At 42.1% G+C, this 26,231-nt stretch overlaps 4 protein-coding genes across 11 annotated transcripts in view; 3 read left to right on the forward strand and 1 right to left on the reverse strand.

Annotated features, from left to right (window-relative positions):
• The window catches only part of hdac5 (histone deacetylase 5), a 47,104-nt gene extending 34,397 nt beyond the window's left edge, over nucleotides 1-12,707 (forward strand). For all 6 annotated transcript variants that reach the window (XM_026346888.1, XM_026346865.1, XM_026346881.1 and 3 more), the window contains 14 exons: nucleotides 1,507-1,618; nucleotides 3,205-3,338; nucleotides 3,721-3,841; nucleotides 4,011-4,060; nucleotides 4,150-4,257; nucleotides 4,359-4,414; nucleotides 4,533-4,620; nucleotides 5,347-5,466; nucleotides 6,308-6,405; nucleotides 7,010-7,128; nucleotides 7,246-7,379; nucleotides 7,575-7,656; nucleotides 7,753-7,921; nucleotides 8,717-12,707. In XM_026346888.1, the coding sequence (XP_026202673.1) occupies nucleotides 1,507-1,618; nucleotides 3,205-3,338; nucleotides 3,721-3,841; nucleotides 4,011-4,060; nucleotides 4,150-4,257; nucleotides 4,359-4,414; nucleotides 4,533-4,620; nucleotides 5,347-5,466; nucleotides 6,308-6,405; nucleotides 7,010-7,128; nucleotides 7,246-7,379; nucleotides 7,575-7,656; nucleotides 7,753-7,921; nucleotides 8,717-8,756 (1,431 nt within the window). In that variant the 3' untranslated portion in view covers nucleotides 8,757-12,707. The remainder of the gene's footprint in view (nucleotides 1-1,506; nucleotides 1,619-3,204; nucleotides 3,339-3,720; nucleotides 3,842-4,010; nucleotides 4,061-4,149; nucleotides 4,258-4,358; nucleotides 4,415-4,532; nucleotides 4,621-5,346; nucleotides 5,467-6,307; nucleotides 6,406-7,009; nucleotides 7,129-7,245; nucleotides 7,380-7,574; nucleotides 7,657-7,752; nucleotides 7,922-8,716) is intronic.
• A 100-nt stretch (nucleotides 12,708-12,807) lies between these two features.
• pex12 (peroxisomal biogenesis factor 12) lies at nucleotides 12,808-15,753 on the reverse strand. Of its 2 annotated transcripts, none has more exons than XM_026347280.2 (4): nucleotides 15,574-15,753; nucleotides 15,264-15,391; nucleotides 14,128-14,663; nucleotides 12,808-13,965 (listed from the first exon to the last, which is right to left on the reverse strand). In XM_026347280.2, exons 2-4 carry the CDS (start codon nucleotides 15,384-15,386, stop codon nucleotides 13,527-13,529), a joined length of 1,098 nt encoding a protein of 365 aa, XP_026203065.1. In that variant the 5' UTR covers nucleotides 15,387-15,391; nucleotides 15,574-15,753; the 3' UTR covers nucleotides 12,808-13,526. The 2 variants fall into 2 exon arrangements, with proteins under 2 accessions (XP_026203065.1, XP_026203062.1); XM_026347277.2 differs by having other exon boundaries at nucleotides 15,264-15,396.
• Nucleotides 15,754-16,757: 1,004 nt separating this feature from the next.
• Nucleotides 16,758-20,647, forward strand: LOC113153566 (insulin-like growth factor-binding protein complex acid labile subunit). Of its 2 annotated transcripts, none has more exons than XM_026347257.1 (6): nucleotides 16,758-16,828; nucleotides 17,416-17,831; nucleotides 18,401-18,546; nucleotides 18,638-18,893; nucleotides 19,013-19,175; nucleotides 19,345-20,647. In XM_026347257.1, exons 2-6 carry the CDS (start codon nucleotides 17,529-17,531, stop codon nucleotides 19,653-19,655), a joined length of 1,179 nt encoding a protein of 392 aa, XP_026203042.1. In that variant the 5' UTR covers nucleotides 16,758-16,828; nucleotides 17,416-17,528; the 3' UTR covers nucleotides 19,656-20,647. The 2 variants fall into 2 exon arrangements, with proteins under 2 accessions (XP_026203042.1, XP_026203050.1); XM_026347265.1 differs by having other exon boundaries at nucleotides 18,725-18,893.
• Nucleotides 20,648-22,472: 1,825 nt separating this feature from the next.
• Nucleotides 22,473-25,130, forward strand: LOC113153786 (complement C1q tumor necrosis factor-related protein 6-like). The gene is made up of 5 exons (XM_026347602.1): nucleotides 22,473-22,544; nucleotides 22,657-22,728; nucleotides 22,819-22,849; nucleotides 23,023-23,267; nucleotides 24,313-25,130. The coding sequence occupies exons 1-5, from the start codon at nucleotides 22,530-22,532 to the stop codon at nucleotides 24,628-24,630; spliced, it is 681 nt and encodes a 226-aa protein (XP_026203387.1). The 5' UTR covers nucleotides 22,473-22,529; the 3' UTR covers nucleotides 24,631-25,130.
• The last annotated feature ends 1,101 nt before the right edge of the window (nucleotides 25,131-26,231 follow it).

The raw sequence follows: 26,231 nt of genomic DNA on the forward strand, positions 1-26,231 counted from the left end.
ACATTATTTTGAAATGTACTGAACTTTACCAGTGAATTAATTCACTGGATAATTTCACATTACATTACTATGGCACTAACGTTGCCTTCATGAACAGCTAGTGTGGGGGCAGATGTTTGAACAAACAAACATCATGTGTACATAATACGTCAAATTAATTCTGCTTTAAATGTTAGTACATGTTCAGCTTGTGTAAACTGTTTCAATGCTGTTTACAGACCTTCCATTGTTAAGTTTGCATCCTGTGATGGTGTCTTCTGGTATCTTTCTTTTGAGCACAATAGGTTAATGAACACAGATGATGTGCTGTGGTTGCAGATTGGTGTCTCTATCACCATGATATTAGATGGGTGTGTCAGGACTTAACCGTCAGTAGGAATGGTCGCATATTATAATCCAACCCCCATCTTACACACACCAAGGCTCTTTTTTTTTTTCTTTTTTCATTGATCTTTTTCTCCTGTCTCATTACTCCCCATACACACACCTCTGACCCTGTGGATGGTGTCTGTGCTTGTGGAAAGAGAGGAAGGAGGGGGGGGGGATAGCGGGGGTGGAGGGGTCTGAGATGTATGATCACATCTAACTGGATAGAAGCTCACAGAACAGGATGAGTCATCAGAAGAAAGCTCTGACATTTTACACAAGCGGAAAACGGTGGGATTTGATTAATATCACACAACACTTTTCTGTGACACTTTGCAGCACTTTATCATTTTGTGACATAAACACACAGGCGCACACAGACACACACACACACACACACAAAAACACACAAACACTATGTGACTAGTTTATGATGGGCAATAGAAGTACTAGAAGCCCCCCCCCCAGCTATATGCGCACTGAATGGCAATCTCAACCTAACCCCGGAGAAACGGCACACTCACACACACAGTTGTTGACGCTGGTGTGACATCACCAGCAGCTGGTGACTCAACCACTGGACTCACACCGCTGTGTGTGTGTGTTTGTGTGTGTGCTGCTGTATGTCTGTATATTTTCAATTGTGTGTGTGTTTTAGTGTCCGCCCACACATTATGAGTCACCCAGTTCGCAGCAGGGAGCACAGCAACACTCCCTATATATAGACACTACAGACTATGTGTGTCTGCAGTGCTTACACAAACCTTCAAAAAAAAAAAAAAAAATCTAACACCCACACTGTGTGGAAGTTGGTCGCTGAAATTTCAGGACAGTCAGTCAAAGTGGGAACAAAACAAAACGGAAAACTGTCATAGTGTTTGTCGTCATTGTATAAAGGTGTAGTAGCATTCAAATCAGTCAGTGTCTCATTTGTTAAGAATCTTTTCATATTGTTTAATGTGTCACTGATTTTTATGAATGATGCTTCTGTGTGTCTGTGTGTGTGTGAGTGAGAGAGATGACTGAGAGATAGAACAGTGTTGGTGGTAAGCATGCTGTTTTGTTGTTTGCACTCATACGTAACTTTGCAGTGATTGGACTATGAATCACAACTTTCTCTCCTCCTTCCCTTCCCATCAGGCCTTGCAGCAGCTGGGTGTGTTCCAGTTGTCGTTGCCCCACAGACCCTTGGGAAGAGCACAGTCCTCCCCCGCAGCCACCGTCAATCCCGTCAAACACCTCTTTACTACTGGTCAGTTCATGTGCGTGTGTGTGCTTTTGAGTGTGCACATCCAGTTTATGATTGGCTGAGAGTTTGACATCGGTGGTGGTAGTCCGCCTACTGTCAGCCACAATGCTTGTTGCTTAGCAACAGAGAGTTATCTCACTGTTAGCTGAGGGTACAAATAAACTACGGGTACTGAATGAAAAACTGTCAATTGAAAAATTGTGATTCCTTCTCTATAATATTCAATTGTTCTAATAAGAAGCCTGATTATTGGTGTATGACTTTAATTTTATGTGATGCTGCTCGTTTCTGTCTGCAGCCATTTACTGTGTTTGTTCCACTTTCAAAGCACTCCTAAGGTTCAGGATACAACATTACTCTCCGTTCCAAATAGGATTTCATTTTGAAACATCTGTAGGAACCTTTAACGTGAACCCCACATCATTTAAGTAGAGTGGAGTGGACTTCCAGTGATCCTGGAATCTAAAAACATGTAACTGATGTGGTAAAGAGAAATAATCAAGTTGAGCTATTCAAGAATGTAACTAACAGGAAGAATCTTCTATCTTCTATTCTATGTTGAATTAAAAATGGCCAATGACCTTTGTACAGCCTCTGTACTATAAACTATGAATCCTGTATACTTGAATATATGGATTAGCCAACTGACAAAATTAATCAGCAACTGTTCTGAATCAGAATCCAAATTCAGGAGTTGATGTTTCTTTTTGCATTTAGGGGACTTAAAATTCTCAAACATAATTATTATTATAGTCTTCAGATTGAAGATGTGTATCCATGTAAAGGGGTGTATTAACTTATACCACTTGTGGGGTCGTTTACATGCTGAAATGCCCCATTTGGAAGAGAAATAATCATAAAGTGAACTGCAAAAGGCTGATGTCTCAAAGGGAATGTAGTGCTTTAAAATGAATACTAAACACACACTGCCACATGGTCAGTCTGAAGTACTAGACTTGAGGTATTTTCTGACAAACTAACTTTGATGATGTAACATATTGGAAATAAGAATTTGGTTGTTGATTCTTTTGGCTGGTGTGATTTAACCATAACATCACACTGCAAAGTGTAAAGTGAGGAGTGGTGTTGTTGGCCTGATGAATGAACACTCAATGATACAAGGAAAGGTGAACAGGACCCCTTTACAGTTTAATGAGGACTATTTTTCCGATTGCATGTACATGTCTGAGAGCTGGGAGATCACAAAACTCTTCTTAAGTATCATATTCATCATATACACCCATGAGTTACAACATTAAAACCATCAGGTGCTTTTAACGTTGTGCCTGATTGGTGCATAAATCTTATTAAAGTGTGTGTGCTACAAGTAATGTGGGAGGTTCAGTGTGTGTTGCAAACTTATTTCATATGTAGCTACTGACATCTTGTGGAGGTTGTTTGTAACTGCAGAATTTGTTGTCACACTACGCTAAAAAATGACGTGCATTATTTGATAATGTACAATTATATTGAAGTTTTTTTTTTTTTTTTCCCTTCCTACCCATCTTGTGTCTGGATCCAAGCTCGATTTGTAAAAGCTGCCTGGCACATACAGAATATATGGTATTCACGTCCCTTTCTCATTGCAGGGCTTGTGTATGACAGTCTGATGTTGAAGCATCAGTGTGTGTGTGGCAACGCTCACATCCACCCCGAGCACGCTGGCAGAGTACAGAGCATCTGGTCGAGACTGCAGGAGACGGGCCTGCTAAGCCGCTGCGAGGTGCGCGTGTGCACAAACGCACAGAAAGACACTCACAAATGCGCACACACACTCACACACACGTTGCAAACAAGACCTTTGTTCTCAAAGAAGAGCTGCACACATAGTGCTACGTTGTTGTGTTTGATATTCGCAGTATTACACTGCACTACACACAAAGAAAGTAAGTGAGTCCGTTATGGTGCTTTATTATTTCCACTTACTGTAAATATGTGTTACCTTTAAACGCATCACCTCTGCATGTGTACACCGAATTAGCATTTTCCGTCCTTTTTTCACAGTACGCTGCTAAATGCATGTATTACATTGTGTTTTTCTAATGTGCAAATTAAAAATGTGCAACAATCTTACTCAGTCTGTGTCTCTGCCTGTCTTTGAGCAGAGGATTCGTGGGCGTAAAGCGTCTCTGGACGAGATCCAGTCCGTCCATTCAGAGTTCCACACTCTGCTTTATGGAACCAGTCCCCTCAATCGACACAAACTGGACCACAAGAAGCTTCTGGGTACTTGTTTGTCTTATTCATGACAATGTAATATGATAAAGTTTATTGTTATTGCATCATTGTACTATTTATTTCAATGTTACTTACAGTCTGTGCACCACCTTCACAAATTTCCCTGTACAACTGCAATGTTGAAATACAGCTAGTAAGAACTGGTTGGTTGTTTCAGGTCCAATCAGCCAGAAGATGTACGCTGTTCTTCCCTGTGGAGGAATTGGGGTGAGACTCTTGTCTTCTTCTGTCTGTTATTTACACTGTAATACCCAAGAGTTTAAACCCTGGACTGAGCCCTGTTCTGCCCCCTACAGGTGGACAGTGACACAGTGTGGAATGAGATGCACTCGTCAGCGGCGGTGCGCATGGCGGTTGGCTCAGTCATTGAGCTGGCCTTCAGAGTAGCGTCGGGGGAGCTGAAGGTAATGCGTGCATGTTTACTCATGTAAACAATCTTTTTCATAAATAAACAAGGGTCTCACCCATCCTTTGCTCTGTATTTTTTTTCTTTTTCTTTTTCTAGAATGGTTTTGCAGTGGTTCGTCCACCAGGTCACCATGCTGAGGAATCCACTGCCATGTAAGCACACCTACAACAACACTGTTACAGAGACAGATGTTTCGCTTGTTACCATCTTTATATGCATAAACGTGTGTCTTACTTGTGTGAATGTGTGTGTATGTGTTTGTGTGAACAGGGGGTTTTGTTTCTTCAATTCGGTAGCTATCACTGCCAAGCTGCTGCAGCAGAAACTGGGAGTGGGCAAGATTCTTATTGTGGATTGGGTGAGTAGCATTGACTCACACATGTTCTCTAGGCCCTAACCCTAAACAACTAAATGTCTAACCCCAACCCAAACCGAACAAAATCTTAACTGTCAAACAGCTCCTTGAAGTGGAGTGAGAAAGTGACGCTCATCAACAACAACAAGACTTAGCTAGTATTTCTGCATTGTATATAAAAATCCAGACAATGTTTTACTTGGAAGCAACTGTACTGTATGCATCACTTCAGCACTGATAATAGAATCTGCTCCTTTATCACCAGCTGAGAAACAGAAAAAAGATTTAATGGCCAACATACACAGTAGCCGACCCGACTGGGAGATATCTAAATCAGCCAAAAACACAGAGTGCACAGTTCCATTTTTCTACACTTTATTAAAATCCTGCGATGATTCACCTTCATGGTTTTGCTGGTTCTTGGTTCATCATACATGCGTCTCAATTTAGAAAACCAAACGTTTTTTCTTAGAATTTGTGGGAACAGTTTGTTTTTTAAGCCTTATTGGATTATAAAAAATGTGTGTTGTTTTAGCCAGTTGATTCATTCCCTCCTCCATATTTCACCCCCTTGTGTGTGTATCGCTGCATTTATCGTACTGATGTCACAATAAATTATTATTCTGACCAGGCTTTCATGTAGTCCAAATGAATCTGGATTAAATGATATGTCCAGAGTTTCTGTTACATTGACTTCCACTGATGCCTCTGTGCCACCTGTCATTCCAGGACATTCACCATGGCAACGGGACCCAGCAGGCCTTTTACAGTGACCCCAACGTCCTTTACATCTCCCTACATCGCTACGATGATGGAAACTTCTTTCCTGGCAGTGGAGCTCCTGAAGAGGTACACACACACACACACACACACACACACACACACACACACACACACACACACACACACAACAGAGACTGGTTTCTATCAATTGTGGGCACTAGCATTTGGTCCGCAATGTGGGTAATGTGTTGTACAAACACACACACACACTGAAACCATCAGAGTGTGATTCACACACTCTCATGGTTTCACTCTCTCTGACCTTTAGCTGCGCTTTCCCCCTGGGTTACCAAATCTTATCTTGTCCAAACACCAAACAAGTGTTTGAGTGTGTGCAGTGGTGACAATACCACTATTAAAGATACTGTGTATGTCCACAGTAATGCTTATATTCAAAATATTTTAAACAAATGCATGAGTTGGAGTTCGTCCTTCCTTTTGCTGCTTCTGTGTTGCTACATTCCTTGGGATGTTGCTGCCACCATCTGTCAAGAAGTGGAATAGCACAACTACTTGGCAGACATTTGCTTTGAGTGCCGCTTCACCCCTTTCTTCTCTCTTATTCTATATGCACATTCATATACATCTTGTATCACATTGCCACAACCAACAGAATATGTCAAATTTGGGCAATGAACTTAAATAGTCTCTTTCCGTACCAAACAGAAAGATCCTCTGGAACTCTACATAAATGCTGAATGCACTTTTTTTCTAGAAATCACTTTGTTTTCACACATTCTGCTTTTTTGTGTAATGATTTAAAGAGAGTAGCAACATTTCTCTGCTCTGCTCATAATCTATATAATCTATATCTATGTCTCACTATAATGTGAGACATATAAACATTCATAACTGATAAGAATTACACTTTTACACACTGTACATCTGTTTTTCTTCCTCTCTGCAGGTGGGATCAGGTGCTGGTGTAGGTTTTAATGTGAACATAGCTTGGACTGGAGGAGTGGAGCCCCCTATGGGTGATGTGGAGTACCTTACTGCCTTTAGGTAAACATTGTCATTACCTGTTACAGACTCTTGTCTTTGAAACAGATTTGAATTTGTACTTTCATTGCCAACAGAAAGACACAAATGGATGTGAGTGGATATGCTGCGGTCTGAGAAGAGCTATCATGTGTCAGCTTATATGAAATATTTATTATTTCCATTTTATTAATAAAATGAGTAAAAATTTGAGAATCTTCAGGAAACAACAGCGCAGCCTTGGTAGTACTGATGATTATGTCCATACGTTGGTCTTCCAACCAGATCACAGCTCACCATTATTACTGTTAATATTATTATTTCTTAATATTATCAGTAGCGTTATTATTTAATCATTATTGTTATTTCTTATTAACTACTGCATCCAACTATTTTCCCTCTATTCCTTGTAGAGAAACACATATGCAAATCTGGGTCATGGCAACTGGGCTTCTTATACCTTATACCAATACCTGTCCATAACCTGCTGCCCCCTCTTAACAAAACCATAACTATTTATGAAAGTGTCCCCAGTAATTAGGTTCATACTAATAAAGTTATACCAAATTGTTATATGTGTGTGTGTGTGTGTGTGTGTGTGTGTGTGTGTGTGTGTGTGTGTGTGTAGGAGTGTGGTGATGCCTATCGCGCAGCAGTTTAGTCCAGATGTGGTTTTGGTGTCCGCTGGCTTCGACGCCGTGGAGGGTCACCAGTCTCCTCTGGGAGGCTACAATGTCTCGGCCAAGTGTGAGTACCCCACTTGTTACCATGGTGACCAGACAGAGGCAAGTTTGTGATCACTATCTCAATGACATGGTTGCTTGTAATTAGCGTTTGATAACCGTGACCGGTGTGTGTTGGCAGGTTTCGGTCAGCTAACGCAGTTGCTGATGGGTCTCGCGGGTGGGCGAGTTGTTATGGCGCTGGAGGGCGGTCATGACCTCACCGCCATCTGTGATGCATCAGAGGCCTGTGTTTCTGCACTTCTGGGAGACCCGGTGAGATAAAGAATCAAATTGCCATTAATTATTAGTCATGTTTTAAATGTTTCACTGTTCCCTACATACACAGTGTGTATGCAAACTGTAACCACCTCTGAACAATCTGGACATATAAATCTGCTGCATCTATTTGAGTAGTAGATATGTTTGGTTCATACAGTGCTGTTAAGGCATGCTCTTTGTCTCTGTCAGTGTGACTCTGTATTTCAGTGGCCTCAGGAGAAGCCATGTCCAAAAGCCTGGGCCTCACTGGAGAGAGTAATAGAGATCCAGAGTAAGAAGCACACATATACAGTACATACACATAATGAGGAGAAGCTCTAATATGACTTCCTCCCTAATCCTTGATTATGGCTCTCTCACCATGCAGGTAAACACTGGTCCTGTCTCCAGAGTTTGTCTCAGACGAGCGGCCACTCGCCACTGGATGCTCAGGGCCAATCAGAGAATGATGAAGCAGAAACAGTTAGTGCCATGGCTTCCCTTAGTGTTGATGTTGAGCAGCCGGGCTCCGTTCCCGACAACACGGAAACCAGCAGGTCAGCATTGCACTGTGGTGACTTTCTGCTAGAATAACATCATTATGAAGTGTTTTAATGTGTATTAGCAACACAGTATTAGTATTGTATTAGTATTATCAGTTCTGACTGAGTTGTTGGAAACGCAGGCTTATAAACCCACTTGCACTTGATGTTCACCTGGTTCTCCACCTGGGATTCATGTGTGTCCCTGTGACCACCTGAGACACAGTGTGAACTACTGTAAAACCGCCTGAGTTGTGATGAAAAAATTAAGTTTTCAAATCCAGGAAAAGAGGAGCACGTCCACTACCGTCAGGGAGAAGACAACAGACGTAACAGGTGTCCAGTCCTTATGTTGGTCCACTGGTCCACTCCAAGGACAAAAAAAAGCCCAGACACAAGCAGAGCAATGCAGTATATGCAGTTGAATGCAGTGAAAAATGTACAAATTAGTACTGTACATAGGAGAAAGGAAACTACAGCTTCAGAAATGCATGGTACAACACAGAAGAACCAGTTCCTAAGTAGAGTCCCTCAGCAGTCCATCTTCACCTGAAGACAAAAGCCACTCCTTTGAAGAGAAGTCTGTAATATTCATATTCTGGATAGTTAGATGGGACAACTGGTTCAAACTGGTATGAAGGAAGCTGTTCACCTATTACCCTTAACCTTTACTCTAGTCTTTAGCACAATATAAAGACATCCATGCTACATGAAAAGTTAAGTTTGGCTCCATATATTTTGGTTCAGTGTTGTGTCACAAGGCGTCATTTCCAACTTAAATGTGATTGATTGCTTTTGAACTTCCCACAGGTCCACTGAGGAGCCAATGGAGGAGGAGCCTGTATTGTAGGAGGAGCTTAAGTAAAAAGCACACAAAAACTCCACGCACACGTCCTTCTGACACCTCCTCTTCCTCTTCCTTTTCCTCTTCCTCCGCTGAGTTTGTGTAGGTACACACACAAGGTGGAAATGTGCCACAGAGGAGAACTCCAATTGGCTGAGGAGAACATTATGGAAGCAGGAGAAGGCTGGGCCTGTGATGAACTCGGACATATCTCTTTTCTAGTGGTTTATCAACCCCAGGAGGAGCAGACGACTTGTTAGCATCTCCCTGGAAACCAGAGGAGGGGAGCTTCAGCGAGGATACGTGTCTCGTAACCTGTACACTTTACCACCTGTGCACAGCACCACTGAATTTTCCCCCAACCATCCTCCAATCATTCTTCTCTCGTTTTATTTTTTACCTACTCCTCTGTTTCCACTGAATGTGGAAAGCCTGCATTTGAATCCCGACGTCAGATTCCAAGGAGACGACTTGTCTTCTTGCGTGTCTGTCAGATGGACAGGCAGAGGGAACCGAGATTGGCTGGCAGAGGAGGAAGAACCAATTTTTAAATGAGCAGAGGAACTAGGTGCCTTTTTTGTTCACAAAAAACAAACTGTTCAGAAACCACAACACACCATCACCGCAGCACCTCAGCAAACCAACCAGCCAATCAGGACTGAAGAAACACACCGATTCGCACACAAATACAGACACACACACACTTACACAAATACTGCTATACTGCTGTTTTTTCAGTCAGTCAGTTCAACTTCAGAGTCTTTGTTTCTTCATCTGGATGCCTTAATTTCTTCTTTTTTCACTATTAAGCAACCTTGAGAGAGACAGAGAGTTGATATATATTCACAAATGTTTTAAGGATTGTCTATTTAGTTTTACATCTGGCAATATTCCCAACAGTTTTTTTTTTTTTTTTTGAGGGAAGCTTTTAAAGCCATTATTACACACTAGAAATCTCCAGTAAAATTCTCCATTGAATATTAATAGTAATATCAATAATAATATTCAATCAGACTTTTATGGAATCTGGTGGAAGTATCTCAGGATTAGCTTGGTTTCGACGTATTCATTGTTTTAAACGTTACTAAATCAAACTGCATCACTACAAATCGCCACCTCTCTATCAGTCCTGTCTCTCTCTTTCACTCATTTTAGTTGAGAGTCATGTGACCTGAGCCCGGCCTCTTCTTCTCTAAAGGGGATTGTGGGATTGTGGCACGTTTCTATAACACCACTATGACCACCACGTCCCTGTTTGTTTTGTTGTTGTAATATTTAATTGTAATTTGTTTGATGTAAATACTGTCTCCTGTCCGGTTGCCCACAGTTACGTCATAACAGACTCAGTGTGGTCACTTTTCTATATCTGTACATGCACATATGTATTAAAACACAAAATACTTTCTCTTTTTTGTATAAAAAAGCATATATAGTGTTTTATCCAATGAGATTGGATTTATGAAAATATTATATTTGGAGATTTGATGTTTTCAAGGTCACACAGTCAGACCACCTCCTGTTTGTTTACAGATGATGAGGCTAGCTGGATAGTTGTTGTTGGAGGTGAACAGTGAGCTCCAGTTCCTCAGAGAGGCAGCGCTGCCCTCCACAGGCAAACAGCAGCCACTGCAGAAATGGGATGGAATGATCAGGTCAAAGGTCAGGCCTGGGTAAATGGGTTGGTCCAGGGATGATGTATTTTTGTAGTCCAGCAGGGAGAGCAGGGCTAAATGTGATATGATTTTCTCCAGTCACTGAGTGGCACATAAAAAGTTAGTGGTAGCCCAATACTTTTACACTACCAGTGTATCAAATGATAATGTGAAAAGGTTCACTCATAATGATGAACGCTTCTGACATAACAGAACTAAAATACGGCAATAGCTACAGTAATTGTATTATATGACAGTAAGCCAGCCTGGCTTACATCATCCCAAAATGATAAATTCATTGTAAGAAGACAGACGACCGCAATAGGACCTCAGTATTGCTTTGTCAAACATTAACTGACTTTCAGCTTTTTTTAAATTCATAATTAATATATTGAAGTATTTTTGTGCCTCAACTTCTTTAGCTTTAAGCTAATGCTACATGTTCCAAATTAAAGAAAAGGTTCATTTCTTGAAACTTAAGCAACCAGCTTCATTTGGTAAATCTATTTTCAAGTGTTAATTTAGAACAGTGTAGTAGAGTTTTAAAGCTTAAAGGCAATCTTCTGATAAGTGGCAGTGCCCTAACAAAGCTTTCTTTATTAGAACCTGTCAAATAATTGTTAACTATGACTCTAAGTGAACAGTGGAGCTTCTTTTTTGAGCAACAGTTAATTACTTGGATCAGTGGATCAATCAACCTCCAGCTTCCTCGGCTATAAACATGCTAAATGCTCTGCATGTTTTTACTTGGCTACCTTAAAGCCAAGCTCAATTTGAACAAACATGCATGTAAGTGTGTTTACCACTTCACTGCTCACTGAAGATGCCCAGTGGACACAAAGCCTCAGAACTGGACCACTCTATTATCCATGTGTACAGAACTCAACTCATAAACACTAATGAGTGACGTCAGTAAGCTGTCTCTGTTGGACACGGGCTAGTCTACAACCTCACGAAACTCCATTTCCCAGGACCCTCTGCGGTGCAGCAAGTGTAGCTGATGCTGCTACCTCTGGGTCCCATCTGTCCAAAGCAATAAAACACTGATAGGACAACAGAGAGAGAGAGAGAAAGAGAAAGTGAGAGAGAGAGATTGCAACATGTCCCTTTAGTGTTGCCATGGTAGCGCAGCAGCCAGCATCTCAGCTTACCATCTCTAGGTTTGACACGTGGTCGAGAGCTGTTCGTGTGTGCGGTCTGTCAGGTGACATGGACAGACAGGGTTTACTGACTGATTTATTGAGCTGTGTGTGTGCAGGTGGTTCAGCGCCGTTGTTTTCTGTAGACGTGGGACAAGACGTCGTATAAGCTGCTTCATTTCAAACACACTTCGGCCTTTTTGTTGGAGCGAGTATGACACATAAATAGATGTGCTTTTGGCAGTGTCTGCTTGGTTTTGCACCGCTGTCAGGTTCACCCAGGAAACCATCTGCACCACTGGAGCTTCTATTGTGTACATTTAAAACTCTAACACCACAATATGAATAGTGCTGACACCTGTCCAGTCCAGAGGCTACACACACACACACTAAGGTAAAATGCACACTTTCACAGACTATTTTGCTACATGAGTTAATACTGTATATTTCTTGATATGTTTGATACTGTGGTGTAAATGTAGTGTCCTCCTATATGATGACAGCGGGTGGGGAGTGGGGGGTATATTTTTGGACTCGGGTGGGACAGTTAAGGTTCAGTATCAGTGTGACTCGTCACCTCTCTCTCTCTTTTACCTCCTCCTGTTTTCGAGGGGAGACGTTCTCCGTCGTGTCCCTCGTCCAGCTCCTCACGGAACGATTCGACAGTTTTTCTTTGAGCTGATCAGACGTACATTCCTGACTATTCTCTTGTCCGTGCTGTTGTTTTCTTCAGACTCTTTCCTGTTGCAACGATACATGTTTTGTTCTCGCTAACTCACATGTATATAAAAGTGCATCTACGTGTTCACATGTGCAATACACGCTATTCGAGCAATCTATTACTGTGACGATTATTGATGATAACTTGTCCCTTTTTCGAAGGTTCAACCTTTTTTTTTTTTTTCTTCTCGTCCCAGTTTCCTGTTGAATTGTGTTGCAGGAGCTTAAAGGGAAGGTGACTCTTGTGATTGTTCACACTCAGTTTTATTTCAGGGGTTTGTGGACATTTTAATGAAGCCCTTTTTTTTTTCCTTACTCACTGTAATGTTGTGACGTTGGTCCTGACTGTTTCTTTGTTGTTGTTTTTTTTTTGTTTTTGTTTTTTTTTAAGTGGGCCTGTTGTTAAACTTGTCCGTTAACTCAATAAAGCAATTCACTGACTGCTTCATTTCCCAGTGTTCTATATCAAATTCTGTATAATTAATATCATTCTACATGGTTGTATGTCATAAAGTGAAATTGAAAATTTGAACAAACACTCAAAACTCAAGTTTTCAGACCCTTTATTAGTATTTGTTGAAACCCAATTTGGCAGCAAATTCAGCCTTTTGCTTTGTATGTTAATTTTCTAAATGCTTTGCACACTTACTTTAGCCTCTCAGGTTAGTCAGACCATTAGACACACCAGTTTTGGCCACTTGTTAGCAACTGCCTTTAAAAATCATCAGTGGGATAAGATATTTTTTATGTAGTATAATGAAAATCTGACCTGGTGTCAACACCTTATTAAAAGTGTATGAAAATTTAATTAAAAGAACCATTGACTTTGGGACGAAGAAGCAGAAATACTAAAATCTGAACTGACACACGTCAGGGAAGCTGATGGATCTTTGGCAAACTGATTAGGATGATGAATGTGTTAAATGCAAGAGAACCAACAACAGCAAATGTCTGTCTGAGCCCAGAGATTTTACAAATGACTGCATTCAATGCCCTTAATTAGCAATGATTTATTACTGGATTCATAAACAGAAATCTCAAAAAGAATTTAAGCTTCACGTGTGAATCAGTTTGTATTACTGAATCATTTTTATACAATTTATACAAAAGGAAAAAAATGGTTTGTGTGCGTCCACACAACATGTACAGTATTTCTGCCACACAGAACACTGCAGCAGAGGGAAACCTGTAGACTGGTCATGTGTCACACTGCTCATCACTTTAAAATGTTTTCAGAAAAGCAAGTCACTGGTTGCAAAAGAGGTCTAGCTCTCCGGTGAGTAGATCTTAATGAGGTGCTGCAGTTCAGTGGGGTAACCGGTGACCGGGCAGCGGCGGTTGGCTTTCACATACACATAAATGCAGCGGTAACAGAAGACATAGCCCGAGGTGGACAGCACTGTGGCGTTGGTGCGAGGCCTCCAGCACAGAGGACAGTTCCTGCTGTCGGAGCCCAGCAGCGTTTCTTTGTTGTGATTGGCGGACATGGTTCGAGAATCCTGGCATCTTTGCTCCTCCTGCAGGTGGAGAGGAGGCGGAGGAGCCGGCAGGGAGGTGAGGGTTTTCACAGTGTTCTGGTTCTCAGGCGAATACCACCACTCCAGGAACTGCAGGAAGAAGACGCCCAGGGAGAGGGAGGTGGAGAGGGAGACAGCCACGCCCCTTGCTGCCTGTGACACCAACCACCACGCCCTCTGCACCAGGCTAGAAAACAGAGCAGCAATGCTTTGAGGGTAGTGTACTTAAAATCATAATCTAAGATCCACATGAAAGAACACATTCTTACTGTAAAGTGAACTTCTCAGACATTTATGAGGTTTATGTTGAAGATGCACGCTTTTAGAATGGGATGAAATTGACATGTACCTTCCATCAGAAGGGCTGTCGGTGCTGCTGCTCTTCAGCTCCATGTCTCTGATATCCTGGGCATTAAGTCGTGCAAGTCTCACCCGGGCCAGCCACAGCAGTGGACTATGGGTCTTGGTGACCCCGAAGACAAAGAGCAGCTGCTGGCAGAAGACCCAGGCCTGCCAGAATGAGCTGATGTAGGGGTAAGCTGCTACGGCTGCCCTGTAGAGCTTCTGGCCCCTGGTCTGTGCTAGCTGGATAGAGTAGTCCTCCTCATCCCTCTGCTGTGCGAGCGTTGCCTCCAGCTTGGCTCGCAGGTACGGCACCAGGCACAGGAGAAGAAGAGAACGCCAGTGTGATTTCCTGTGGAGCCCAAGACGAACAGAAATTCCCCGTCCTCCTGAGACTCTTTTCAATCCATAAAAGTTCTCAGAGAAGGACGCACTGCACTGAGACAGGAAGTGGTTCTGGAGGAGGATGTCCAGCAACAGGTAGAGCTCATCGAACCGTTGCCACAGGAAGTCGAAACGGGCTGGGTTGGACTCTGCCAGAACCTGAGATGGTAACCAGCATCGGGATGGTTAAGACGACAGAGTGTCAAAACTATTTTCACATTTATGTTGCCGCTGCAGTTTTCCCTGCAGTGATCTTAACATTTACCACTGTCACCATGACTTCTGCTGTTATACAAGCGCAGATGCTCACAAAGCAAGTCCTAGTCTGCCCCCTAGTGGTGAACATTTCAAATTCTCCAGACTTGCACAAGATAGTATGTGTGTAAAGATGAACTGCTTTGCACAGGCACACACAGGTAAAAAGAAAGTACTGTATATTACAATATTTCAATACAACAAATCTTCTGCAACAAATCTCTGATATTCTGTAGCATGTTATCAGTTCATATTGTGAACACATAGAGTTTTCTTTATTAATAACAGTATAACAAACTCTAGTATGTCAAACTTTTGCCATGCTGAACCCCTGATACTCTTAGCTTACAGCTGTGTTACATGTTCCTATTTTTCACCAGTGTTAAATCCTAGTGTTGTTTTAGGATTATAGAAACGCAGATCTTGTGTGTGTGTGTGTGTGTGTGTGTGTGTGTGTGTGTGTGTGTGTGTGTGTGTGTGTGTGTGTGTGTGTGGGCCCCTCACCTTGACGGCGTGTCTCAGCGCAGGTTTGACCGCCTCCATCAGAGACTCCTGCGCCAGGACCTCAAACACCGACGGCTGCTCGTTCCCAGCTCTGGAGGTCAGGTGAGCTCCGGCCTCCGCCATGGCTGCTGCACTACATGAAGTTTAAGTCACAGAGGTACAATTCACAATAAGACTCAGGTCAAAGCTTAACGCTAGTTCGCTGTAGAGAGAGATCAGAGCACGTTTCTGCTTTCAGAGAATAATAACATGACTTGTTATGACTCAGTCATGCAGCCATGTGTTCAAACAGTCGACAACATAACGTTACCTTCTTTCCCTGCTACTCGTTAGCTGCAATGTTTCCTGGCGTCTCTTCAGGCTCAGCCAACATCAGCCGGTCATTTTAACGACACCTCATGTCGCGCAAAACATCACCGCCACCACCGACACACGACTTGTTTGACATTTCTTATTTGTTATGGTCCACTCGCCACGCACAGTGCGCCACTTCCGCAATCGGACGTTTTCAACAACGTCATGACGCAGGCGTACGTACTTCCGTCTGTTAAATCTACAGAGACAAACTGTCCCAAAGTAAAGTAGGTCAAATTCCCAGTGACTTAAAAAACACACAGTTTAACTAGAGCACCCCTTGAAGCGCTATTATTGTTATTATTATTAAGTTATATGGCAAAAAGTACTTAATTAATTGATAGTTTCTATTATTGCTACTTTTTTTTAGTTCTAACAAATGCAGAAATAAGTCATGTATCCCTGTGCATGGCCTGTAAATTAATTAATACATTAAGCTTAATTAGATTCATTATATTATTTTTTTTATATAATGTGGACTTTTTGTGCAAAATATGAGCACAGTGGCAGCTTCCAGTTTTATTTAGTCATTGTACTGTATGCAGTAGCAATATAAACCCACTAGTTGTCTGAAAGGTGGCAGCAGTGTGGGTAGGTCAAATCAAGTCAACAACAAGTTTTATTTATTTATTTATTTTTATATCTGTTTGACAAATGATATATTTACCTCAGGGGGCTTTAGAATCTATCTGTCCAACAGTGAAACACTCTGACCTTGGACCCTCAATTAGAGTGAAGCCCTCCTCCCAACTCAAAAAAGAGAGCAACATACAGTAACAGATTTATATCATGTGGTTTGTTGCTTTACAGTATGTTACTGTACTCTGTCACCCATCTGGCTCCCACTCTGTCTCTGAAACATGCACACAAACAAATCTTTTAGATGTTAATAGTCTTTATATAATAGGAAAGTCAGTAACATCAAACGACAGTGAAGGGGATAGAGACATGGTGAAAACATTAGACAAACTGCCAGAGTCCAGTGGATGAGAGGAAACATTTGGTGACTAGAGAGGATTAGAGGATTAATGGCACAGCTGACTGCACAGAGAGTCTCCATCAGCATCATTACCATGACCACCAGCATCACTCTGTCTTTGTTTCTCTCTTACTCTCCATCATCTCCCTGTGTGTCATCCAGCAAAGTCAAAGGACATGGAGAAGTTGATGGTACAGTGTGGAGGCGAGTGGATTCTTTGTCAGCGGGAGAGGTGAGCCAGAGGAAATGAAACCATTGAACCATTGTTAGTCAGATTTTTACTTAAAACTGCACTTAGTACATAGTTTGGCGCAAATTATTTAAAGAGAATTAAAGAATTAAATCAATGACAAAGTGAGAATTGTACTGTACTGGAATCCGTTAGTGTTAATAGAGTGATCAAGTGTTATGAGGATAAAATACACATAAATAAGGCATTAATGCTGAAAACCGTTATTTATTTAAATATTGTACAATGTTATCTTGTGAAAACAGCAGCATCATCAGAGATGCTCACTGGTGTTAATTTTCTGACTCTTAATCACTGTGATTATGGAAATACATGTGGATGGTAAATTAAGGATAGAACAGATGAAAACCCTGTGTTAAAAACAACAACCAGTTCTGTATACATTTAGTGTTACACATGATGCTAAGTGTATTTCCCTCCACATAAATCACATGTGATACTTTTTTTTTTTTTAAACCAAATGTTGGCCCACTGCTCCAAACATTGCTCTATACATACACATACATTAATGCTGCTTCAATTGTTTATTGCATATTAAATTTAAACAAAATTAATTTTTGAATTCACAGCTTCATCTGCACCATCTGTGAAGCTTGGCAAAGACAAAATTCCATTGAGCTTTCCATGCTTCAACTGCTCCTCTGAACGACTTCCCCTCACTCCTCTTTCTGTGCAGGGAAATATGTGTCTTCCTTTCTGGACCTTCCTCATCCCTCTGTCCTTGTATTCGACCCCATTCCTTTTCCCATCAGTCGAATGCTCGCGGTTGTGTCCACACCAGTGCGTTTGTTACGAGCACGCCGACCTGGTGGACTGTCACGCCCGTGGGTTTGAACATGTTCCCAGGGGCCTTCCACACGGCACGTGGCTGCTGGAGCTCGGGGGGAACAATCTGAGCGAGATTGGCAGCCGAGGCTTCACTGGACTCTGGTCCCTGCGAGTGCTTATACTTAGCAACAGCCAGATACAAGAAATACAACCACAGGTAAAAACAAAGGGATGGACAAGCTTGGAAAAATGTGAAAGTAAAATGTATTTGTCAACTAAAGGTTATGAATTGAAGTGCAAGTTCTGAAAAAAGTTTGAAACAACAGAAGCAGAAACCAAGTGGGTTACGTTGCATAGTGTTGATTTCTGAAGATGTGCAGAACCAGTGCTCCTGAAGAGTGCAGGCTGTGTGGGGTAGCCTTGATGTGCAAGCAGACACAGAGTTATACCATTGACTTTCAATGAAGCTGACGGCAGTTACATCATTAGTTCAAGTGTAAGCAACAAAAGCAGTTGAAGTGTCATTTTAAGATGACTTTAAGATGTGAAAGTAGTGACTGTGATTGAAATTACAAAATTAAGAAAGAGATGAAAGCAGTTAAAAGGTTGAATAAGAGATTAAAGAACCACCATCATCAGTTGAGGTGGAAGCTCTGTGAGTTGATGTGCAACTGATGACAGCAGAAGAAGGGAACCGACTGAGAGACAGAAAGAGTGCAGACGGAGGAGGAAGTCCTGAAAGTTCAAGAATCAAACATTTGAAATCAGTTGTCACTCTCCTCGCAGGCATTTTACTCCTTGTCCTTCCTCGAGAAATTGGATATCAGTTGGAACCAATTAACAACTCTTACTGTTGACTTCTCATCCGGCTTGTCGGCTCTCAAAGAGCTCCGCCTGGAGCACAACAACTTGCATTATATATCTGGATACAGGTATCTGTCCCTCTGTCTGTCCTCAGAGTGCAACAGAAGTCCAGTTGTCTTCCATATTCCATAGTAACCTATCACATATTTCACCTCTCAGCACAATATTCAGCACCACACGGACTGAGCTTTGTGTCCTTACCTGTGTCTGTGTCATCACATCCTTGGCTCTTTGTGGCTCTGTCAGCTTGGAGTATCTGGACAACCTGGAGAAGCTCGACCTCAGTTATAACCAGCTGGTGTCGATCGGCCCCGGTGTGTTCAGGGGCCTGTCCAGGCTCAGACATCTCTACCTACATAACAACAAACTGATTGTGGTGCAGCAGGGGAGCCTGGACATGATGCCTGCACTAGAGGTACTTTACATTACCCACTGTTGAAATCAATACGTTTGTGTGCTAAATGGCTCGTCTGCCTGTCTGTCTTATTACCTGTTTGTCTGCCTGTCTGTCTTATTACCTGTCTGTCTGTCTAGGTGCTGCAGCTGAGTAACAACAACATCTCTCAGATTGACAGCGATGCTCTGGCTCCTCTCTATAGTCTGGCCGTTCTCTCTCTGGAGGGGAACAACCTGCATAACCTCAAGTTTAAAACCTTCATCAGCCTGCACACGACAGCTACACACATCCAGCTGTCAGGTTCCTGAAATCACCGTCACCTTCTCATTATACTTCAAACCTGCTGTTGTCATTGTTCCCATTAAACCACTCATACAAGATCTTTGGTTCTTTAAAACCTTACTTAACTGATCTCTGTGTATAATTCAGGTAGTACATGTCTCTCTATATCTGTCTTTTTGAAAACCAGGCAATCCATGGAACTGTGACTGTGAGCTGCACCGTGTCTTCAGCAAGATCCTGCACGTTCGCCACCTCCACATCGATGACTACCAGAATGTGACGTGCCGGGACCCACCTCAGCTGACCGGGGCTTCTCTGGCCTGGGTGGACAGCCGGCTATGCATCGCAGAGACGGCCACTGTGCTTGTGATCACCGTCACTGTGGTGGTCACCGTGGTGGCAGCGGTGGTGATGGCTGAGAGGAACAGGAAGAGGAACCGTGGAAAGAACTGGGACACAGAGTCACAGACGCAAACTCAGAGCCCACCGCCTTCCTGAGAGGAGGAAGAGGACAAGAGGCCGAATCTGTGACACTGAAACTTGAACTCAGACTTTTCTGAACATGCAACATACAGTTCAAGATGGCTGCCGTGGACGATTACTTAAATGGACAATTTGTTATTTACAAACAGGCGTACAGTGTCTTATTTTATGTATTCTCCTATACTCTGGATAGGGACTCTAACATACAGCATATTAACATGTATTTCTTTCTGCACACAATGTAATAACAGCTAGTTCTAAACTAGTTTAGCTAATTATAATTTCTAGGCTTATTCAGTGGTTCTGTACAGAGAATCCATCAGTGTAAATAGAGAGTTATAATCAACCTGGCAATAATCTTTCATCTCTAGCTCGGACCCACTGATGTCATTCCTGATAGCAACATGTTCCACCTGCCGAGAGAGGCTGATTTTAATGTCGTCTTCAAAAGTTCCCGAGATGCTTATTAGATCAGTCATTCTTACATAAGACCCTGCAACAAGGGATGCAAAATAAGAAATTAAGCCATGTGCACATTTTGTGGCAGAGGGGAGCAGTGTGTAAAAGTTGGTGAGAATCTACAATATCTTCAGAAAAGAAGAAGAAGTAAAATACACAGTCCACTCTGTTACTACGGTTGCCTCCTCTATCTTGCAGCTGCCTGACTCTCATATTTCCCAAAACAGCAGAAACATTTGTTTTTGCAGCCGGACTGACAATCAGCATTAGAGACAGGTCTCTGGACACCAGAGAGAGACAAAGGATTATTGATGGACCACTGGGGGAGGGGTGGGGATAATGAGTCCTGTTGAGGTCACATTTCAAGATGATTACTGGTGGATTGGAATACATTTAATAAATTGATGTGTTGGGGGATTTTAAAGTGGCAGATCTCACATGTCCCCCTTGTTCTTAAAAACTCTGTCATGTTAGTGTTGTCTATTTGTTGACAATCGCTCCCCCCCAGCTATTTCTTTCTCAACCAACGTATTAGTAACCAAATAAACAAACATCCAGGTCGTGGTTGTGGACTTTATTAAAAACTTTATTAAAAGGCCTAAAAGGCTACATCCCTGTACATATAAACTCTATGATGTGGTGAAGACATTCGTCTATCATTCCACAGTCTGTTAGTTAGAATAGATGAAGCCATTAGGATGAGAGGTGAAATGCTTTCAAGAACTTCAAACACCTTTGGATCTTAATATAGCACAGTGAAGAAAGGTTAGCAGAGGATTCCTGGTTGGTTCTTTGTGATTGCAGTGAACAAAGTAACATCATAAAGTACAAAATGCAGTATTTCTTCAACATATAGTCCCCATGTGGTCTCAGACCAGTCTGTTCATTGAAAGCAGCTACTTTAATGTGAGCAGTAACATGCTACTGCCCAGCAGTGATTAAGATTAGCCAGACCCAAGTGGATTAACTCAAACATGGTCCATAACAAATACTGAAACAGTGTATGAAAAGAGAAAATGTAGCCATGAGATGGTTATCCAACAAGGGACTGTGAAACTGAATTACAAAAAGCTGAAGGGAACGATCACGTCATGAGTGACCTCTCTGTCCCTCCTCTGGGTAACAGATTTTAAAGCTGAACAGAACAGACTGGAACAACAGGGATTATAGGGATTATTTACTATTTACTTCATAGTGACTGACTGACAGCAAGGATATTTCAGACAGTCACTGCATGGTGGGGGCTCTTATCTCCTCGTGGATGAGAGTTCCAGTGAAAATCCCTCTTTAGTGAATATAGATGTCCCAACCCTGCTTCCTTCTCTTTTGCCACTCTGTTGGAAAGAGATAAAATGTGATGAAGGAAGGGAGTGAGGATGTATATTATTAGACCTTTTGTTTTTGTCCTGGCTATATTGGCAACATCTGTGGCTACTGTTGAAAAGAGCACTTGTGTTTTAAAACTCAAACTGGGCAACTCCAAGCTCTATGGCAAACATCAGGCATTGCTCATCAACTAATTAACTACCTATTAACTACTAATAATAACTACTAACTACTGTTAATCATGGTGGTGGCAGCATCATGCTATGGGGGTGCATGTCAGAGGCAGTGAAAAAGAGGCTGATCAGAATTGAAGAATGAATAAATGCAAGAAAAAACCTGCTGTAGAGAACATAAGACTGGAGTGCTGATTCACCTTTAAGCATGACGATGGCATTTACATTTTTAGTCATTTGTCAGACGCTTTAATCCAAAGCAACTTACAAGTGACAAATATCTAAGCCAAGGAGAAAAACTTTAAAGTAAAGTGCTATGGGAAAAACAGTTTGCCTGAGGTGAAAGTGCAACATTTGTTTTCTTTAGATGTAAGTGCAGGGAAAGAGTTACATCCGCACCCTACAGAGCAATGGTTGAGAGACCTGAAGATGACAATTGACACTTCTCATCCATCACTGCAGAGTTTGAGAGGATCTGTCATGTGGAACGGGAAAAACTGCTGAAATCTTCTTTAATCTCTACAGGGCTTGTAGAGACTTACCAAGAAAACTGCTAGCTGTGTAGATTTAAAGCAAAAGTGTCATATTTGTCAATTATTAATCAGATTCGCAACTTGTGCATTGTATTGATGAGGTCTTCCCAAAACAACTGTATGTTGTTCTTCATTGGGAGCACAGTCTCAAAACTGCATAGACAAACATGGAGATAGAGCTTGTCCTCTGTTGTAAGGCGTTCTCACACAGTGCAGTGACTTGTGGTGTGTGTATCGTGCATGTGTGTGTGTGTGTGTGTGTGTGGTGGGCATATGGTGGGAGTCATTCAAACAGATTTGGTAACAGAGCAGCAGTAAGTGGACTTTGCCTGCTGGGCACAGAGACACAACAGAAGCCTGGCAGAGCGTGTCAGCATTGTTCAGCTCTCTGCAGGAAAATGAGTTGCCCTAAGGTACTGGTCTAACCCTAACCCTAACCCTAACCCTAACCCTAACCTGACATTCATCCTCCTAAATTTGTCTGAAGTTTATTTGTTGCTAATTTTAGCTTCTACTTTGTCACAGATCTGTTCTGTTGTAGGTATTGTGACTGCGCTCTGTATGACTGGTTTGATTCTAGCAGATCCAGCAGAACGGGTGAGTGAAATCACTCTTGATGCTTCACGCTGCTTTCACACTGAAAGCTCCTGATACATATCCAGGTCTATTGTGTCTTTCTCTCCACAGACGCCTCGTCAGACAGCAGCCAGGGAACACGGTAAGCAGTGTGTGTGTATGTGTGTGTGTGAATGTGTAAGCGGGAGTGAGAACCAAAACTCATGTTGTAATCTAACTCTCTGTGGTTTTATGCACATGTGTGCACATTTAACTAAAGATATGTTCCAGTTAATATTATTTTGACAATTAATTTAAGACAAACATCTGTCCCAGGGGGCGCTGTTCTTTTTTCCGTGGCCTACCAAGGACAGCTGAGAGATGTCCTGTTCAACCCAATCATCTTCGACCATGTGTTGGTGAACCAGGGCTCCGCCTACAACAATGACACAGGTGTGTTTATTGCACCCGTCCCTGGCATCTATCAGTTTGTGTTTGCAGCCCAGCTCTGCCGCGGAAACCACAACAACATCTGGAACTTCATGGTCAACGGGGACCACAGGATGGCCTGCCATGCTCAGGTACAGCCCAAATTCAAAACTCAACCTCAGGATGAAACTAGACTACAGATGATCAGACAGTGAAGTGACTAGTTTAGGGCAAACCTAACTATATTTTATTGACTGAACTTCAGGTTTGCCAAGTTCTTTTGCCAAAAGCCAATTAGCTTTTTTGTCTCTATACTGTATATGTTCAATAGGAACATTGTTTGTTGCTACTGTAGATCGATGAGATCAGCCAAGACTGCAAAACAAACTAAATCCAGTTTCATGTGAAAGCCAAAGCTTGAGGTGAATGACTTTTTGACTGTTGCCTGGTAGTGCTGTTGGATGTCAAACATTATGGAGGTCTGTAAGTTGCTATCTGTTTTGGACCTCTACACACACTAACTACATCGTCCTCATTCTCAGGTTATCTGCCTCGCAGTAAAGGACGATTAACTTTGTTTACTTTTTTCAAAGGCGAACCAACAAACCACAAACAAGGGACACAGTTACAGGCCGGAGACAGACTTGGGACAATGTTTTTATCTGTCCATGGCACTTATTATTTTACATGGCTCGTGAATTACAGACAGCTAGCCAGTGTTTACTCCAGAATGCACCACACACGACTTACAGAGCCAAAACTGCAAAAGTATAACAGTAGGTTTACAGGCAGCCTCAGGTTCTCACAATACTTCTGTCATCGACTGTTGCTTCCTTTGGTTAACCCTCAATCTTTGTGTAGTGCCACTGATCATTTTTCCCTGTTTTATCGAATTCAAACAGCCTTGATTTTCTTCTATGACTCAAGCGATCTCACAGAAAACACATGAACTACAAGAACCATCGCTCAAACTTTATGATACATTTGCTCACTTAAATTTAGGTCATCTGATAGAAAAGGTGCTCTGTTGTGATCTTCTCTGTTGTGTCCATAGCATAATGTAAAAGCTGAAATTCTGAACGTTCATCTTAAACTCATCTTTCATTTTTGCATAATTATTCTCTGTAAGGTCTTAAACCTCTCTATCTCATTAGCCTTGCTGCTCCAATACAATTACAATCCTCTCCTTTTATCTAGATGCCTGATGGTGACACAGTCCTCAACACATGTTACTTTATGGGGGAGCTGCAGCAAGGTGACCAGGTGTGGGTAAAACAACAAGCCGAGAGTTGTGCCTGGGCCAGCACCACCTCCAACACCATCACTTTCTCTGGCATGCTGCTGGCAAGTGAAGGCATGTCCACACTGGGAGGGATGTATAGCTCTGGTACTTCCGGTTCAATTTCCAGTCTGGGTCAGAAAAGGACCATGGTGTCTGGCTGTGACGGCCTGAGTGCGTCTTTGTTGACTGTGGTCATTGCTCTGCTGCTATGCTGTATTCTCCTCCTTAATTAAGTTTGGAATATTTATATTTCGTTATTATGTACGAGTGTATGTAATGAATACCTCATTACATCACCAACAGTGTTATGTATGAACATATACACAGGGACATTTCTAAGTATTTAATAATAAAGGGATCAATAAATGATGTCATTATTATTATTTAAAACAATTTGTACATGCACATTTGTACATTTAGCAGTGCACCATACATGCACCGCTTCTGCTCGGTTAAAAGAAACCTTTCAGAAATAGAGATCCCCTTCATATTAACTTCATAAACACTTCAGCTGCAGGAAGGAGGCACGAGCCTCAAACTAGCACTAAAACCACAGTGATTTCACCCTCTGGAACAGTGTTAGCAGCAGTGTTAGACATAGGGACAGCACAATGTTTGTGCATAAATAAATAAAATATTTTATTGAAGGACACAATTTTAACTGACTAGCTCATACTTACCATGTAATTATTCTGTGCTTAGGCTACTTGCATAAATTTGTCTCATAATAAAGTGTGACTTAAATCAACATCTTCTACACTTCTCTTGTTCTTTTGACTTTCACTCTCAATGGTATTAATGTTGTAGAGCACATCCAGCGGAAAATTAGTCAGACTTGGCTCAACTTCATTAAGACATTTCAAGGTGTTTGGAACCAAACCTTTTGGATATTTTTTTTTTGAGGGCGTCAATAGAATTGTGAAAATTACAGGATATTTCTTTCTTGATACATCACTGCCATTGCTCATACAGTACAAACAGCAGCACAACAGTACAGGTCATCAGCTTCACCCATAACCGTTAATGTCACAAGCTTTATGAAGGACCCCATGGCCAGAGATAAGTCAGATTCAGAGTAGAGTTCAAAAGGTTTATTAACTACAAAAATAGAAGACAAACAAAGCAGGAGAGTTCAGCAGAGGTCCAACAGAGAGAAGGTGGTATCAGGTGAGTACGAATATCTGTATGTGAGTTGCTGTGGAGAACCAGAGGGAATGGCCAATGAGTTGGTAATGGCTGTGATCTGGAGTGTGAGAGGTGAGAGTGACAACAATTCCAAGATGGCCGTTGGACAGAGAGTGAGGCCTGAGAACACTGAAAGTAGGTGACTGATAATGGTGGTAAGTTCCAGGTGAGTAGTGGCAAATTTGCTGAAGTCCAAAAACAGATTGATATGGTACGTTTAGTCTCATAAACAATTAGACAGTTCAGATAATAATCCAATAAACCAAATGCAGGGGGAGAGTTGCAACAGTTGAGTCCATGAGGCTAATACCAGAGGTTGCAAGATGATCAAGGTCATACACAGAGAGAAGGGTTAAAGGGAAATCCAGCAGGCAAAATAGTCTAGTGAGGGGAATCACGCAGAGACCGGGTAGGAGGGGTGCAGGTCCGGGAAGGGGAATCAGGCAGATACAGGTCCAGGTCAGGTACTGTGAGCAGGGGGAATGACAGGGAACAAACAGAACTCACAGCACCAGGGGGTCAGGCAAGAGACGGGGTCCAAGGCAGGCAGAGTCAGAAAAATCCAAAATGTGTCAGTCCAAATGGAAATCTGGACAGTGTTGTTCTCAGGTTCTGGTAGGGGAGAAAGGTGAGCAGGCGTGTATATGTA

This window comes from Anabas testudineus, chromosome 8 (assembly GCF_900324465.2).
Source record: "Anabas testudineus chromosome 8, fAnaTes1.2, whole genome shotgun sequence".
NCBI classification, from domain to species: domain Eukaryota; kingdom Metazoa; phylum Chordata; class Actinopteri; order Anabantiformes; family Anabantidae; genus Anabas; species Anabas testudineus.